Source organism: Hordeum vulgare, chromosome 2H (genome assembly GCF_904849725.1).
Source record: "Hordeum vulgare subsp. vulgare chromosome 2H, MorexV3_pseudomolecules_assembly, whole genome shotgun sequence".
Lineage (NCBI taxonomy): Eukaryota > Viridiplantae > Streptophyta > Magnoliopsida > Poales > Poaceae > Hordeum > Hordeum vulgare.
The window spans coordinates 605,236,335-605,248,920 of record NC_058519.1 but is presented as its reverse complement, the minus strand read 5'-3'; the positions used below and the strand labels follow the sequence as shown (position 1 = coordinate 605,248,920).

At 40.3% G+C, this 12,586-nt stretch overlaps 1 protein-coding gene across 1 annotated transcript; it reads right to left on the bottom strand.

Moving 5' to 3' along the window:
* Positions 1 to 1,282: 1,282 nt before the first annotated feature.
* LOC123427685 (putative DNA ligase 4) lies at positions 1,283 to 10,801 on the bottom strand. Its single transcript, XM_045111789.1, has 27 exons — positions 10,380 to 10,801; positions 9,261 to 9,352; positions 9,096 to 9,181; positions 8,857 to 8,993; positions 8,571 to 8,645; positions 8,346 to 8,437; positions 8,157 to 8,228; positions 7,709 to 7,788; positions 7,583 to 7,620; positions 7,485 to 7,491; positions 7,052 to 7,207; positions 6,739 to 6,814; positions 6,512 to 6,636; positions 6,379 to 6,413; positions 6,071 to 6,129; positions 5,704 to 5,787; positions 5,493 to 5,585; positions 5,353 to 5,401; positions 5,120 to 5,207; positions 4,765 to 4,968; positions 4,513 to 4,638; positions 4,328 to 4,427; positions 4,141 to 4,246; positions 2,976 to 3,106; positions 2,729 to 2,887; positions 2,494 to 2,649; positions 1,283 to 2,388 (listed from the first exon to the last, which is right to left on the bottom strand). Exons 1-27 carry the CDS (start codon positions 10,713 to 10,715, stop codon positions 1,440 to 1,442), a joined length of 3,711 nt encoding a protein of 1,236 aa, XP_044967724.1. The 5' UTR covers positions 10,716 to 10,801; the 3' UTR covers positions 1,283 to 1,439.
* Positions 10,802 to 12,586: the final 1,785 nt, after the last annotated feature.

Genomic DNA, 12,586 nt, shown 5'->3' with positions numbered 1-12,586 from the left:
AGACGGACGGCCCCGACGACGCGGACACAAACGACCAGAACCATCACGGACCATCACTAATAACGACCAGATAGTACGACATGCAGTACAATGCGAAACATCGAAATGCACATGATAGACCTAAGGAGCATCAAGAACGCACCATCGAAGCGGTACCGCCTGAAAACTGGGCATGCACATGGTGGTCTGTTAATGAAAAATCAAGTCAATGTAAAACGTGGCAATACCTAAACGGGCCAGAACAAACGGTGAACCAGACACGTATTCGCAGCAAGCAAAAAGAACCAGGAAAAGAAGAAATAAAAACAAAAGGAAAAACGAATCAGAAAAGAAAACAAAAAAGATAAATTAAGCGAAAGGAAAAAAGGAGCAGAAAAGGAAAACAAAAAAAGATAAATTAAACAAAAGGAAAAAAGGAGCAGAAAAGAAAAACAAAAAAGATAAATTTAAATAAAAGGAAAAAAGAACCAGAAAAAAAAAGAAAACAGAGAAATAAAAATGAAAGGATTTTTTTATTAATATGCATTGAACAGTTCTTTTAAACTAGTCATGATTTTTAAACCTGGCCGCTCTACTGCAGCGAATATGATAGCAAACTGGAATAAGTTACTGCAGCGATATTTTTTGTTTGAAAAAAGTGTGCTTTTTTAAAGTGTACATTTTTAAAATATTCATTGAACAATTTATTCAAACTACTCATGATTTTTCTCACAATCTCGTCACGTTTTAAAAAAAATGTGTTGAATATGCATTGAACAATTTTTTTAAACTACTCGTGATTTTTTCTCACAATTTTGTCACGTTTTTCTAAAATTCGTTTATTTTTTCAAATGCATAATTTTTTTGCCAAATTCGTGAACACTTTTTTTATTTCCATAAACTATTTCAAATTTCTGAAATAAAACAATCCCGGCCATCCTTTACAATCCCGGTTTGACAAACAGTCTCAGGGTTCGATTTAGACCGGGATTGCATAGTTTAGGGTGAAATCGACAGGGATTTCGAGTTTGGGGTTCATTTCATCGAATCTCTACGAGTTCACGTTTTAAAATGGACTTTTTCCCTGAGACCTCGACAGGCAGGGTTGGCCGCCGGCTGGAGTGTGCACGATGACATAGGCAATGGACGCGTCGACGCCTAACGAAAAACCAACCCAGCCATAGGGCTGAACCAGACTGCCGCCGCGACTACGGTACACAATTCAAGCCAACGAGTGCTGGAAGCCGGCAGAGTTTGGTCTCCAACATCAGTTTTGTCAGGCACGTCTCATCTCAGTCTCTTCTTTCGACCAAGTCTCTGCTCTTACTCCAAGATAACCAGGGCGATGGTACCGACAGGGTTAACAATTACAAGCATCTCCCATATTTACATGACCGTGGAAAACGGTAAAAAGACGTGCAGGGTACACATCACCCTGAGCCCCAAAAGGCCAAGCACTCTCACAAATCTTTCAGAAACTCGTCGGCCAGATCTTTGTAGCTAACCTTTTTCTTCTTCGGAGCCGCGGGATTTGGATCTGGTGCTGGAACCCCCACACTGTATGACGAACTTCCTGCCCGCGGTGCCGGGGCCACGGGATTCGATGCAGAACTTCCTGTCCCGGGCACTGGAACCCTGTGATCCGACACGGAGCTTCTTGCACGAGGTGGGTCATGCTCGACTTTGGCCAGGGGATCGCTGCTTGTGTCTTCCCTAAGCGACGGTATCATGTCGAGGAGCATCGCATGCAGAGGATCCACCATCTGTTCTATCTTATCACCTGCCATGCTTGCTCCTTCACCAGCGTCTGTTCTTTGGGAGGTTTCTTTGCTTTCGTACTTTGGACTGCTTGTCGTCTCCCCCGCCGCACTCAATTTGACGACTTTGGGCTCCCGCTCGTCCAATGTGATGAACTGGGCACCTGCAGGCGGTCCTTGGTCTTCATCCAGGCTATCCTCTTCCATCTTTACGACGGAATCTGTGCCCAGCTTTTGATCTTCTTCACCTGTTTCACCAGGGCCGCTTTCGTCAGATTCACGATAGTCTATTTTTGCTTGCCGGGTTCCTCTTCTAGCACTTGTTCTTCGAACTGGTCTAGGAGCAGCTCGAGGTGGTCGTTGGTCCTTGTCACTGTTATCTTCTTCCATCCTGGAGATGTGATCGGTGTTCGACTTTTCATCATCTTGACCTGTTTCACCAGGACCGTTTTCTTCAGGTTCACCGTCATCTATTTTTGCCTGCTTATTTCCTCTTCTAGCCCTTGTTGTTCGGACCGGCCTAGGAGCAGCCCGTACAGTTCTCGAACTACTGCTGGCCGCTCTGCCCCTTTTCCTTGCATGTTTAACATGAGATATTTCAACCTCCTCATTTTCAGCAGTCTTGTCATTAGAGGGATGGGCCTTCTCCTCACTGAAATAAAACATCACAATAATAATCAAATGGTAAATAGTTGTTTTCATAGATGATGAAATGGTGGATACACTGAACCTTCAAATGTGAACATTCAACATATACCTCCTTTCGATTTGTATTTCTTCTAATGTATCCGGTTTAAGGTTGTAGGCCGTTTCAGGCAGTTTCATTTGTTTCTCCACTGAATCTTCTAACCACTTGTTACTGACAACATGCAATCTTTTGTCATGTAGGTAACGCCTCTCAGCTGGAGAGAAGCTGCATAAACAATAGACTCATTACTGTTTCCATTCCCTGTCACTCACATAATACACACAAAAAAGGATTAAATCATCACCTCTTGTACAATATGTCAAAATTGTACACCTCAAGAACTGAAACTATAACCAAATGGGTAGCAGGAGCAAGGCTGCTGCAACACTGACCACCATGCATTGTAAGGTCCTGCTTCACCCTCTTTAGTGCAAGATCAGATATTACGTTGTAGTCCTCGTTCCTTCATGAAAAGAACGGAAAAAAAAAGGAGAAACAAATGAGTAGTGAAATTACATGGAAGATGATATTTGGCAGTAAATGAGACTTACACTAAAGGTGCATGATACAAGTAAACGCGGCAACCCTGGAAGAAGCAGAATCTTTCATCTGCATAATACTTCTTTTTGTACCGATGTACCATGCTTGGATCGACAGTAACTTTGTCCATGTTGATGAAAATCTGAACAACGAGTCAATGAAAGAATTGAAAATATAACCATAAACTAGCCCTTATAAAAAGGGCAAAAAGCAACAATATTTCAAGTCACAGCCTGCAACACGTTCGCTTCCACTTGCTAGTCAGCAACCTCTTAGCACAAGCCAAGGATTTTATGTGATAAAACCACTTTAACAACAAAATTACAATGCCAGGAGATGCAAACAGTATGTGGTTCTATGGCAAAGTAACAATGCAAAATTATCTTCAGGCAGTGTCATCCAAACTCCAACAGTGGTCGTTGGGTGATTTTTGGATGGACATTATTAGGGAGATTTAAATTGGTGAATTTGTCGAAGATTTATGTGTCTGAAAGGATACCGCAACATGATTTCTCTAACTAAGAGATATCCAATAGTGATTTTTCCATCTTTGAGGCTTTATTCACAAAATGTATGTACATGTGGCCTTCAGATATCCCTAAAGCTAGCCTATTCCAGATCCATCTGATCCCAAGGCTCATGTTGAGGGGTTTGCGAATTGCTCATTTATGTACTATAGCAATTGGATGTAGCTTCCAGCTAGCTACAGGGTGTACTGTAGTATGCGGATATGTGCACCTTCTACTATATAGCTGACTGAGAGAACTGAGCACCACTTAGTTTGTGGGCTAAGGAGGATACACCAAATTGGTGCAGAGCCCATGAGATACCAGGGTGCACACGCCAACTTTGATGGGCTGGATTGCAAGGAAAAAGATGCTGGACCCTGGTGCATGTGCACCCTGGTAGCCCAAAGCAGCTCCGCCCCTGAACCCACCCACCGGGGTTCAACTCATGGAATTGGTGCCTGGTGTCTAGGTTGTTCTTCTATAAACAATGCCATCAGCTTCTATAGTCTGATGTCTACGTCATTCTTCTATAAACAATGCCATCAGCCATACTATAGCTGGTAGCATGATTAATTCAGACCCCCACAAGACATCTTGATTTTTGGAAAAAGGTCACGTGTGTTTAGTGAGAATCAAGCATTGCCGCATACAAAAATAAGCTTCTTACCTGCTTCAGGTCAGAAACGTCAATGTCCCAGTAGTAAAAATCAGCGTACAAGTCGATCTCTTCAGGAAATTTGTGTCTGGCAAAATCTGCAAGGAAGAGGATATACCTGTGCAACAAAATGCATTAGAATATGTTGGGTAAACAGATTAGAGAGGAATATAATATGGCATATAAGCAAAGGACGAACTTGGGTTGCAAACGAAGTAGTAGTTTTTGCTTGCAACAGTCCAAGATCCAGGAATAATGAATGATCCTTCCATGGCGTATGGCCGCTTGATATTTGATACCTGAGAGTGCAGCAAATAGCCTCTAAACTGTATGTACTCAGCACTGACAATAAGGAAAAGTAATCCTCCACAACAAAAGTAATACCTTTCTTCTCCGCTGCTATGCAGTGAGTAACAGAGTCATTAAGATTCATCGAGAAAGATCCTCCATTCTCCACAACCAGTTTATGGAAATAGTCGAGGTTATATGACGGAGGGGTGTTCACAAAATCTAAGTATGATAAGGAATGTACCATTTCAAATATATGGTGTGCTTCTAAAAAAACTGCAGATATAGTTGCTCAACCTTCTACACAAATGTGTAGGTAGTGGCAAATATGCCAAAATAGAAGGATACAGAACATCGTGTTTGCAAAAATCAGGGTTTCGCCCTTTAAGCCTGATATGTCAGTCTTCATAAGATGTGAAGGGATGATTGATACATTCTTTTTCTCACCCCTTTTGTTTATTTTTGGGTTCTTTAAGTTGTCATTTTTCAGACTCTTATCATCTTCTGCCTTGTGCATTGACCCATTACTTGAATGCACGATCTCCACAAATGCTGCAATGATCAATATTCCACAGAGTTCATCTTTGAGATATATATAATCAATATGCATGGCATCAGAAGCAATGTGCCTTACTGTGAGTTATTCAAATTGAAATGAGGGTATTGATACAAGAAAAGCTATTAAAAGCACAAAAAGAATTACATTGCACATCAAGGCACTCATGCCATGGCTTATCATATCTCACTCGTTGAATGCGGGGGAACCTCAAGCAGTATGGGGCAGCAAATACCTTTAATATATTGGAAGCAATTGTCAAAAACTAATTGGAGAGCAAATCAGTGATTGACTAAATTGGACAAGAAGAAATATTTCTTAAGCATAACTTTTTTAAAGACTGAAAAACAGCAAGTATTCAATCCTTTAAAATGAATTACCTCAGATTTGATTGTTCGAATATCACTTGTTATAGATAGTAAGACTGACCTGCAATTCGTGATTTAGCAGATCAGATGCTTACTACGGCTGAGGCTGGCTAGAAAGAAGCCAAGAACCCAAACGATTAAATAAAGCTTACTTATCAGGGCTTTCTATCCAAACATCTGGGCGCTCCTTCGAATTGTTTGTTACTTCATAAAATCTGGGTGTTTTTTTGGGGGTCCCACTTTTGCTGATTAAAAAGAATAGCCGTTCATGAGACGGAAATGGGGCGCCTTAACAAATAAATCCAAACATGTAGCATGCTAAACTAATACTAATGGAACAGCAGAAACAAAGACAATAAATACCTAAAGTGGGGCTTCAGTTTCGCGACTAGAGTTGCAAGTTCTTCATCGGAGAGACCAGTACCGACTCGACAAAAAGAAAGAAACCTTGCAAGGATAGCAAAATACATAAAGGTAGGAAACTAAAACTTTGACAGTCTGACCATATCAAAAGCTCGTAAGAAACACACTGAGAACTACTAGAACATGAAAAACTGAATGATCAAAATTGCTATAATTTCTTTACTTGTTTTTTGTTTTCTTTTGAGATCAGAACTTAGCTATTAAGAACGTCAACATAGTATTACAAGAACCGGATTCCCAACTACTTTCCCCCACATTGCGAGATATAAAGGTATACAAACTACTGTAGGAGAAAATGTTTGCTTACCTTTTGGGGTGACTATTATCATCTGAAGACACTGCAAGACCAACTAAAAACTGTGCAACCTATAAATCAGTTTTGAATGATCAGAATTCCTTCATAGAATCCACTTGAAGAACGAAGATAATGTAAGTATGGTCTTAGCATTACAAGAAAACTGCAATTGATAAGTCGTGAGTTGTTATGCGAGAATCAAGAGAGTACACATTGAAAACTTTGCACCATCTGGTAACATCCATACTCAGCTAGTGCTAATGTTGAAATCAGAACAGTAAAAGAAGTATGTGAAATTCAAAACAGGCACATGTACGGACCTCTCCTCCTCGGCGCCCTGATCCATAATATCCACCTAAAAATAGAGGGATGGACATACACTCAATCACTGCACTCAATCAACAGGTGGAAAAATTTACTGTTAATACTTCAACTAAGCATGAAGATGCTGACCTATAATAATAACATCCAGATCAGCACCAGCATGTATATAATCAGGCTTTAGTTTAAGCCACTTTCCACTTCGATCACCAGGTTCCCATTTGGAATCAAGGTCCTTCAGTACAATTCCCTCATCTCTAATCACAAACAATGGATTGAAAAATCATGAGACTACATTTAGTTATTAGTGTTACAAACAGATTGCTACATTGTTTTGTGTTTCAGAAGTGGAAACAAACCTGTTTTCAACGGTCTCCTTGAAGAATTTCTCAACGTCTTCAATACTGGGAGCAAAAATGGACCAGCATGGTTCATCTACAATTTGCAAACATAACTAGTGTTACATATTACTGAAAGGGAAAAAAATAGCAAAAAAATCAAGCTCGTTACGCACTGCAAAAAACAAAAAATTGTGAAGATAAAAAAATACATGTCAAAACAAAAAGACAGTTCTGTTAACACCCCTGTGGCAAAAAAATTGAAGATATCATCTAGATTAATTTATTTGAATCAGATGTCAAGTTGAGACGGCATATAACTTTCAGGAGCTACCTGGGGAGCGATGGGTGTTTAGACCACCTGTTGGGACCAAAATCTCAAGACGACCCTTTAAAGATTTGACAACCTTCCGCAGAATTTCATGACGCTCCGTCAAACTTTGGTGGATAACACTAGTGTCTCCAGAATAAAGAATGTCAAAAGCAATATCTGTGCATTCCTAGTGTCAAGCAAAACATGACCAGCATGAAAAGAAAAAGGGATATGAAAAACTGAAGGGTGAAATAATGTTCCTCATAATTAAGTATTTGCAAACCAAAGGAAAATAATTTTCAGGTCATGTGTTAAATGCATATAGATCTACCAAAGCGAGAAACAAATATCCTAGTTTTTCAGTACACTGAAACCCAAAAGGTGTTTCATTACCAATTTGGCAGTTAGGTATCAAGACAGAAAGCATGATGAAGCAGTTAAAAGTGAAGGATACAGCACAACTGCAAGGAAAAAATAATTAAATTAGTTAGATAAGGACTGTCATACCAGGGATCTGAAATGAACCTACAGTGAATAAGTTAATGATAAAACCTGTCGATTAGTCTCCAGTCCCTCACTAGCGGCCTTTGCTGTGAATAAAATAGTTTTGAGTTCACTGTAAAACATTCAACAGAACATGCAAAATATTACTAATTCCAATGGAAGTTAATAAAAAACCTATTTCCTGGTTTGAGCCAAATTCTGCAAACCGATTAAGCGCAGTGTCCCAAACAAGCATCTCTCCGTCCAAAATACACCTGAGGATTCAGTTGAATTCATATCAGAGTTAAGAATGAGTGACCAAGTTGTATTGTGAAATAATCTACAAAAAACATTGATATCATTCCCACACAGAGCTTATATTGTCAAGGAAATAATACTAAGGAGCAAGAAGATCCCATAATAACTCAGCACATTCAGGTTTGTCTATCTAGCTAACTAGCCAAATAGGACCAACAAACTGACTACATGTTCCAATAATAATCACCGGAAAGATTTCGTCCATTTGGTTATGATAAGACTAAGCCCTTAGATGAACTTCGTTCATGCAAAGTCTGGCCTCATTTCTTATTAATACCACAGTACCCGAAAACGAGAGGATCTGCTTAGTAATAATAAACAATACCTGTCAACCAGGATATTTTCCTTAATAAATTTGGACATCCCAGATGTATATTCAGAATGATCAAGAAAGGTCCTGACATACAAAAAACATTAGTGGGCCAAGATAAGGCTCTGCAATATGAGAACAACTCAAAAAATATATACGTTTCAGAAAATGTGCAAGAAGTAAATATGGAACAATTTAATTTACCGTGAGAAGAAATGAATCTCTTCCCCATTCTTGTGAATTTGGATACGGTCGCCATCAAATTTGCACTCAGCAACCACTGGTTTGCCGTGAAGCTGGAGACAGGGAGGTGGCAGTTTGACCAAGCAGATTCAGGTGATGCAGAAGAGAAATACAGAGAAGGTATTTCCTTAGCAATAGTTACAACTTGCAGTGTCACACTAGGTGCTAGAAAAAATAAGGAAATACCTTCTTCCATGCAGATGAAGCGTTACCGACTCTCATAGCTAGCTGAGGTCTCACAGCTTTTCCGACTTCTATATCCTGATCATACAGCATAGGAGTAACAGAAGTAATGAGAAAATTGTGTGTGCCTGAAAGATATTCAATGACCTATCAATCTAAAACATGGCCCCATGCATGCACAAAAGAGAAAAAGGTAAGAGCTATGAAGTAATATTAAATTTCAAGACTTTGACCGTTGAACCACGAATAGTATGTGTCAAAAACAAAGTACAAGCAACAGTATAATCACCTGACGTTTATGCCTTTGACTTCGATCATTAAGCTTTTCACAGACCAATTTTAAGTCACAAGTGACATTGAACAAGTCCTCAGCGTCAGGATGAAATTCATGGAATATGCTCTTCTCACTGATCCCCAATTTCAAGTCTATGATGGTACAGAAAACATCAAAAGAAATTCGAAAGTACTGTTGAAATGCGCATCAAATTATTAAGCATAAAGAAACGATAGTGTGTAGAACAAGTTCACCTTTAATAATAATCATTAGAAGCCACTTCATTTCAAGGGCATTGGTTTTCTTGATCAGACTTGAAAGAACCGAAGCCTTCTCAGACCTATACAAAATGAGGAAGAACTTCTGATTTCTGACTTTCAGTCATACACGAATGCGAAGGAAATAGATGCATAAGCTACCTAGTATCACTTGCAGATAGACGATCGAGTGCGTCATTAACCTCCTTTATTGTCAATCCACCAGAAGTCATTCCTTGCCTCCGCTGCAGCACCTGAGTAGAAAACGGACATTATGTCAAAAGCCGGCCTGACAAAAAAAGGCAAGATAAGCTACTAGAACAAGCAGCATCTTGATAAATCAATACAGCACATGCATTTTGAATTAAATCGGTGTTTCTTTATACATTTATTGTACCAGACCAATGACACCATACAACTACCAATGAGGCTTCCAGCCTTCTACTCTCCAAGCAATTAAAGACCATTTTTCGTTACAAATTGTGCACCCGGATCACAAACACACTGACGATAGCCAGTCGTACATTGCTAAGCATATGAAGAAACATCATGTCAAGCACACAGCTGAAAGGTCAAACCAATGACACCATACAACTACCAATGAGGCTTCCAGCCTTCTACTCTCCAAGCAATTAAAGACCATTTTTCGTTACAAATTGTGCACCCGGATCACAAAGAACACACTGACGATAGCCAGTCGTACATTGCTAAGCATATGAAGAAACATCATGTCAAGCACACAGCTGAAAGGTCAAACCAATGACACCATACAACTACCAATGAGGCTTCCAGCCTTCTACTCTCCAAGCAATTAAAGACCATTTTTCGTTACAAATTGTGCACCCGAATCACAAAGAACACACTGACGATAGCCAGTCGTACATTGCTAAGCATATGAAGAAACATCATGTCAAGCACACAGCTGAAAGGTCAAACCAATGACACCATACAACTACCAATGAGGCTTCCAGCCTTCTACTCTCCAAGCAATTAAAGACCATTTTTCGTTACAAATTGTGCACCCGAATCACAAAGAACACACTGACGATAGCCAGTCGTACATTGCTAAGCATATGAAGAAACATCATGTCAAGCACACAGCTGAAAGGTCAAACCCCCACCCAAGTCAACTTCCAATCCTCAACGGCTAACCCTACACAATTCAATCAGTTGGCACAATCCATCTAACCCCATACAGCAATCCATCAGCAGCGAAGCGACGCGGTGATTACCGAGAAAGGCAATGCTGAATGGTGAAAGAAAAAATGGTCCCGACTGTACCTCGGCGGCGACGAGGGAGAAGTTGCCCGCGTTGCGGCCGCCGCCGCCGCGGCGCCAGTTGGTGAGGCGGACGGCGTCGGGGGAGTCCTTGGCGATGCCGAGCGCTTCGACGAGGGCGGCGGCGAGGGCGGCCTCCTTGAGGCCGTAGGAGCCGCGCTCCCGGTCGAGGGACGGGAGGATGAGGCGGAGCGCGCTGAAGTAGTCGTCCCTGCCGCTGGCCCCGTAGGCGCGGTCGAGGAACGTGCGGAGGCGGCCCCGCTTCTTCGCGGACGTGCGGTCCTTCGTCATGGCCTGGAACATCGCCACCAGCAGCCCGAACCGCACCGTCGCCGCCATCGCCGGCGCCGTGGGTGCGGGGTGGGGACGGCGGAGGGTCAAACCAGGGGCCTCTATGCAAAACTGTGCCGCCGCTCTATTGTTTTTCTTTTCTCCCTTTGTTCCTTCTCCCGCACGAGCTCGAGAGGGTTCGGAGGAGTGACGACGTGGTTTACTTTTGTGTACAAGGCCCAACAGACAAACATTTAACATTCGTTGGTTGGCCCATCTTTACTTTTCTTTCTCAAAAAAAAAAAAAAAAACGTGGCCCCGAAACAAAGGAGTGAGAGATTATTGTGTCTTGTTTGAAGAGCAACTAGTTGGCGAACGCTCTTTTAAAAGTCTTTCGATGATTACCTTTATGCATTGTCATTTGTCGTGTTCTTAGCCGGCAAAATTAATAAAATTAAAACAAATTCACAAACTGAACTGCGTTAAAAAAATTCATTCAGGTGAACCTTTTGTGTGACGCCCGAAAGCCAGACGACACACTACATTATGTAGCGTCTAGCATATGGGTGTTACACTTCTGACCAACGTGGCATCCACGGACACATTCTTGGTTGTGTGGCGCCTAACTGGAAGTAATCATACTACCTTATATTAAAACTAGTGTAACTTTTAATTCGTACATCTGATAAAAATGTGCCTTATATGAATATTCTGTGTTTTTCGGTGTTCTATGTAATGATGGCATTTTCAACTATATTAGGGTACTTTTTTTTTTATGAAAACTCTGTTAAAAAATGCATCATAGTATAACTGAGCAAATTTGTTAAGACTTATAAACTTGGCATGTTGATAGCCATTGACCTATAGCTCTTATGCATTTAAATCTTACATGAGTTTTACACTATATAATGTGTATGTTTACGTCACGCCTATGCTTTCCATGTTAGTCATCTTTAACATGTTCATGTCTCGCAACTAAGTGACTAACATGATATAAATGAAATTTCGTTATAGAAAGTTACATTTTATAAGATCCATAGTAAATAATCATGGCATCGTATGATTATGATATAATTATGAAAGTTGGAAAATATTATGTCTAATTTAAATTCATATCATTTTCATATCCACTAAATATCTGTGTTACTATGTTTTGAGACATTAAAGTATCGAAGGCAATGTTCTGTAAGATTGATACTAGTTAAATTCACCAAGTTTATGGATGTCAACGGAAATTCGCATTTTGTAAAATACATAGTAAATCAACCATTCTTCATATCATGTTATGTATTTTTTTGTAAGGAACTTTTATTTATATCATGTTAGTCACTTTTACTATGAATTTTGCAAAACGCGGCTTTTTGTAACATAATTTCATTTATATCATGTTAGTCACTTAGATGCAAGACATGAACATGTTAAAGATGATTAACATAGAAAGCATTGGCATGGCGTGGACGTATACATTAAGTAGCACAAAACTCATGCAATATGCAAATGCATAATAGCTATAGGACAATGGCTATCATCATGCCAAGTTTGCAAGTCTTCGGTCAGTTATACTATGATGCATTTTTGTAACCGAATTTTCATCAAAATCAATTATCATAATATAGTTGAAAATTCCACCATTGCGTAGAACACAGAAAAATACACGATATTCATATAAAGCACGTTTTTATCGGATGTACGGATTAAAAGTTACATTAGTTTTAATATAAGGTAGTGTGGCTCCTTTCAGTTAAACGTCACACAATGTAGTGTGACTCCTTTCTCTTAGGCGCCATACAACCAGGAATGTGGTCCCGGGTGCCACGCTGGCCAAAAGTGCAACGTCCATATGCTAGGCGCTACATAGTGTAGTGTGACGCCCGGCTATTGGGCGCCACACAAAAGGGTCAGCTGAGTGATTTTTTTAACGCAGTTCAGTTTGTGAATTT

Coding starts and splice junctions, on each gene's coding strand:
- LOC123427685 (XM_045111789.1), bottom strand. CDS start 10,715: ATGGCGGCGACGGTGCGGTTCGGGCTGCTGGTGGCGATGTTCCAGGCC. Junction 9,182..9,260: donor CTATCTGCAAGTGATACTAG/GTAGCTTATGCA, acceptor CATTTTGTATAG/GTCTGAGAAGGCTTCGGTTC. Junction 6,815..7,051: donor AAACACCCATCGCTCCCCAG/GTAGCTCCTGAA, acceptor TGCAAATTGTAG/ATGAACCATGCTGGTCCATT.